The 4684-nt window shown below is 27.1% G+C and overlaps 1 protein-coding gene across 1 annotated transcript in view; it reads right to left on the reverse strand.

The window, feature by feature from the left end:
- The window catches only part of LOC108750955, a 38489-nt gene extending 37248 nt beyond the window's left edge, over positions 1-1241 (reverse strand). Inside the window, exon 1 of the mRNA XM_018490836.1 lies at positions 1019-1241. Within this exon, the coding sequence (XP_018346338.1) occupies positions 1019-1125 (107 nt within the window). The 5' untranslated portion in view covers positions 1126-1241. The remainder of the gene's footprint in view (positions 1-1018) is intronic.
- Between the last annotated feature and the right edge of the window lie 3443 nt (positions 1242-4684).

The raw sequence follows: 4684 nt of genomic DNA on the forward strand, positions 1-4684 counted from the left end.
CAATTATTATAATTATTAAACTGATATTTTTATAATATTTACCATATAATATTTATCTATATACTTATTAAATTTCGTAGATCATATCGTCACAAGATAAGGCTGATAATTGACAATAATAAAACTGATAATTGATATGAGTATAAATGTTAATTGTCGAAATAAGTTTAAGAGTTTTACTTTGATATCTTGACATTTCATTATTGTAATTGTATTTAATAAAGAATAAGTATTTGGTTTTTGACGATAATTGTTAAAATTAGAAACGTAAAAATAATAAATCAATGACTTCTTTTATTATTCTTGTATTTTTAGTTATTTTCATTCATAAATTCAATACTTTTAAGGCAGATAATCCAAATATTAACCTACAATTTCCAACATTTATTTGCGCTCAAATCAATACCAAATGGAAAGTATAATAAAAAATAGCTTAAGTGATACGCATTTGGAACTCTTTCCTATACCGAAATGAACATTGGAAATTGTAAATTAATATTTGGGTTATCACGCTTATTACCACATGTTCAACTTTTTACATAACAATTCAATTTATAAGTCTTTTTGTAACATTCTGTAAAAGATATCATTTAGGCAATCGATTGGTATTATAATCATATCTTCCTTGGAAGTATTGAATTTATGAGAGAAAAACGGTTTGATTGGATTAAATAGTAATTCTGGTGTAAAATAAACGAATCAGAATTTTCTAATTAAATCTATTAGAATTCTGATTGCTACAATTATTCTGATAAAAATAAAAATTCTAATAAATTTTTCTGGAAGTATTGCATCAGCTAGAATTCTGTTTACTTCGAATAAAATTCTAAATTTAACCAGAAAGTTCTGATTAATCCATTTTTAACCAAAAATTATTTTATTGTAGAATAAATAGAACATTACACTTTGTTATGCGTAATTATATAAAAGGTAGTTATTTATATATGTTGAATAAAGATTGGAATTTCTTAAATTCAACATGTTAACCAATTAAAAGAGAAAATGAGAGAAATAATACCTTGTACAAGCCACAGTGGAATCTGCAGGTCTTGACGCAGTGCCGACTCGATGGCGAATCCTTTGACTTCTGTCTTCAAAGTCGTACGAGGGATGATGATTCGCCATAATGCACGTTTTCACGAACTCATTCGTCGTTGGTATTCCCGCAAATTATATCTCACGTAGTGTATTAACTAACAATCATTAAACGTGACTCAACTTCTTTCCTATATCTTTAATTTCTTTTTTTAGAAAATTCGGAATCCTTTCATAACATGCTGATTGGTGACAAATTTTGCGTTAATTTTTTTACCTCGATTAATCCACCTACAATTAATCGATTGTCCAAACAAAAGTGTCCGTACGGAGAATACGCGGATTTGAACTATTGACGATGTCCCTGGGGAAGCCGCTTTATATATGAAAAGCGTTGGGTTTGTATGAGGGATGATCGATACCAACCCCTGGGCGGGTTTGTAGCCAATGGCGAGCCGAGACGCGTGTTGGACGTAACTATCAGACGCGCACGGGATTGGCGGGCAGACGCTCCAACGAGGATTTTATCGGCTAAGTCGACGTACCTCCGCAGAAATTTTATTCGTCCCCACCTACTATTGCTCGTCGTCATTTCATCAGCAGACGCGGGGGCGGATTTATTTGTAGGCAACACGGAGAGAGCATGACGAGAAGTAGAGGAATAGTCTTTAAATTTCCACCAAGCACAGATAAAATATTATCAACAGATGATTTACAATGTTCGAATAGTTAACATCTCGATTTCTTGCATATTATCGAAGATCATTATATTAGGAATTATAATGATTTCGTTAAATTAATATATTTGACTAACTTTAGTTTATATTGATGGTGAAAAGGATCCGAAGTTTGGATTAAAATATATTATTTAATTGAATAATTTATATTCCCCACACATAGATACATACAGTATCAGGCTCAACAAGGCATTATTTTATTTATTTGCGTTATCTCAATTGAGGTTTGTTTCACTTAATTTATTTTCGTATTGTACATAATTTATTATCAATTCAGGTGTTGATGGTTATCTATATTTATTTTATCGAACGTTTCGACTCATTTTGGAGTTTTCCTTAGCGAATATATATAATAACAAAAAATCCTCCATAACATTTAATTTTAAACGACGAACAGACACGATTTTATACTCAGAGGAACAACATGTATTTAATATATATTATAACTTTCGTATTTAATCTTAAAATTGTGAATCAATGTTTCTGAGCTTTGTTTTTCGTTTCTTATTTAGTGTATTGATTTCTGCCAATCTGCAAGTGACTTGTACTCAATGGAGTATTATTTTCATCTCCTAATTCTCCGCTTTTATATTGTTTAATTTTCATTAGTCGTATCTGAATATTTATTTTATTGTTTAAGATTAAAAGTCTTCATTTATATTTCTATATTTATTTAATTTTGTTTTTTATTATCCTTTGATTAAAATTAATTTAAAAAAAATTTTTTTAGCTTATACTTTGTTCTTTCTCTCTCTCTTTTGCTAACCCGTTCTTTCACTCTCGTTGTCATATTTATTTAATGTGTATTAACTTTTTTTATGAAATTTATTTTAACTTTATATGAGTTAAAAAATATAATATTTTAATACCTGTTATAAAATATGAAAAGTGATAGAATGTTAACTAACGAAACATTAAAGAAAAAAGGTATCATTATATTTCTATTATATCTCTATTGTATCTAAGACAATACATTAGTTGATATTATGTTTACAAAGTTGTAATTAATATAATATGCCATGTTTTTGCTTTGCAATAATTTTGTTAATTATTTTAATCACTACCCATTTTGTGCAACTTAAAATTTGCATAAAAAGCAATAATTTGCAATAAGTATGTTAAACTTTAACAGCACATACTTTTAAATACATTAAACGTTTTTTGTATACAATTGCACTACTATATATCCTTTTTTACAAATAATTTTTCAATAGGTTTTTATATGATTTAATAGGTTTTCAAGATTATTTTTTTGTAATAATATACTTAGCTAATCGTATTAATCTCATACTTATTTTTGAGAACAGTTAATGTTTGAGTGAAGATAAGTTTCTCTAATTTTCACTATATTCTTTGGATGCATTTATGTATTTGGCATGCCCTTTTTTATCCTTAAAGTTTTTTTAATAGGATTTTACTTCTTTTTTTTGTAGAAATTAGTGAATATTGCTTTCTTCTTTAATTTTATAAATTTTATTGTATGTATATATATACTTTTATAAATACGTACGGTAAGATTGCCGCGAAATAGTACCATTTATTTAAAAGTTCATAACACAGAAATTATGAAGAGTATTCTTTAGTTTTTTTACAGCACAATAAACTGTAATCTTTTCCCTTTTTTACGTAATTTTTTCATAATTTTTTTGCGTTATTATAATGTTTATAATGAGGATTTCATCATGCAATTTTTATGATGCAATTTTGGCAACGAGGAAATTCGTTGTCCAAAAAAAATCGCACTATACCAATAGTCTTCATTTAAAACATTATGATAATGCAAAAAATTTAAAAATTATATAAGAAAAGGAAAAAATATTGTATTTTATTATGCTGTTAAAAACTTAAGAATATTTTTCATAATTTCTGAAACATATGATAATTTTAAAAAGTAATTTAAGGAATTTATATGTGAAACAAAATAAATACTTCGTAGATTTACAATATAATGAATGGAATAAAAATGTAAGAAATAGAAAAATATTAGGTAATATGCAATTTAAGAAATTAGATTGTGCCGCAATTTAGGAAATTATATTATGGTGCAATTTAGGAAACTATTGGTTTAATAATATTCTAATCAAGACTTAGGCTATTTAACTTATATTTTCTGTATTTCTGCTATGATATAGGTATGTTGAAAATAGCAACGCTATTATGATTTTTTATTTATGTAAATAACAACACTCCTGTTGCATATCACGAATATATAACAGAGTAACATTACAGTATCACGTAGTTCTTAAATAATCCGTAAGAAAGTATATAAATATAATAATTGAATTGTTAAGCAAGGTAGTGCGATTTAAGAGCCGGCAACTTTACCGTATATACGTATGTATCACTTTTTACAAATACATTGTATTTTATTTGCTCTTGCAAAGAATACGAATGCATTTTTAACATTTCAAGGCTAATTACGCGTTTATCTATATTTAATTCACTTATTAATACACATTGTACGCCCTTGGTACGTACCATCTAAATATATGTATAATATAATGTCCATAATTATATTTTTACTATGTCGAAAACTGTATTTTTTAAACATATTCACGTTAACAAATATCTTTGCTGTAGATATAGCGTTAATATTCAGATTTGTAATTTTCTTATTGCAAATTTCAAATATGTATGTCATTATAAAATTGCAAAAGCCTCTTGAATGACAATCTAACTTTACCTCGTATGTATGTATGTACAATCAGGCTAAAAGGTTACAACACATTTTTTTTTCAATGAGTTTTGAAATACTACCTGTTCACGGAGCGATTAATTTTACTTATGGATCCATAAGTAATAATCAAGTAATACCTCAGTAATCAGACAGCATTCCAAAATCCATTTAAAAAAAGTATTGCAAGCTTTTAGGCCCTGGCTGTACATACAAGTCCGATACTTGCAAAATAAAG

The sequence above is a fragment of the Trachymyrmex septentrionalis genome, unplaced genomic scaffold, assembly GCF_001594115.1.
Source record: "Trachymyrmex septentrionalis isolate Tsep2-gDNA-1 unplaced genomic scaffold, Tsep1.0 scaffold4, whole genome shotgun sequence".
Taxonomy (NCBI): domain Eukaryota; kingdom Metazoa; phylum Arthropoda; class Insecta; order Hymenoptera; family Formicidae; genus Trachymyrmex; species Trachymyrmex septentrionalis.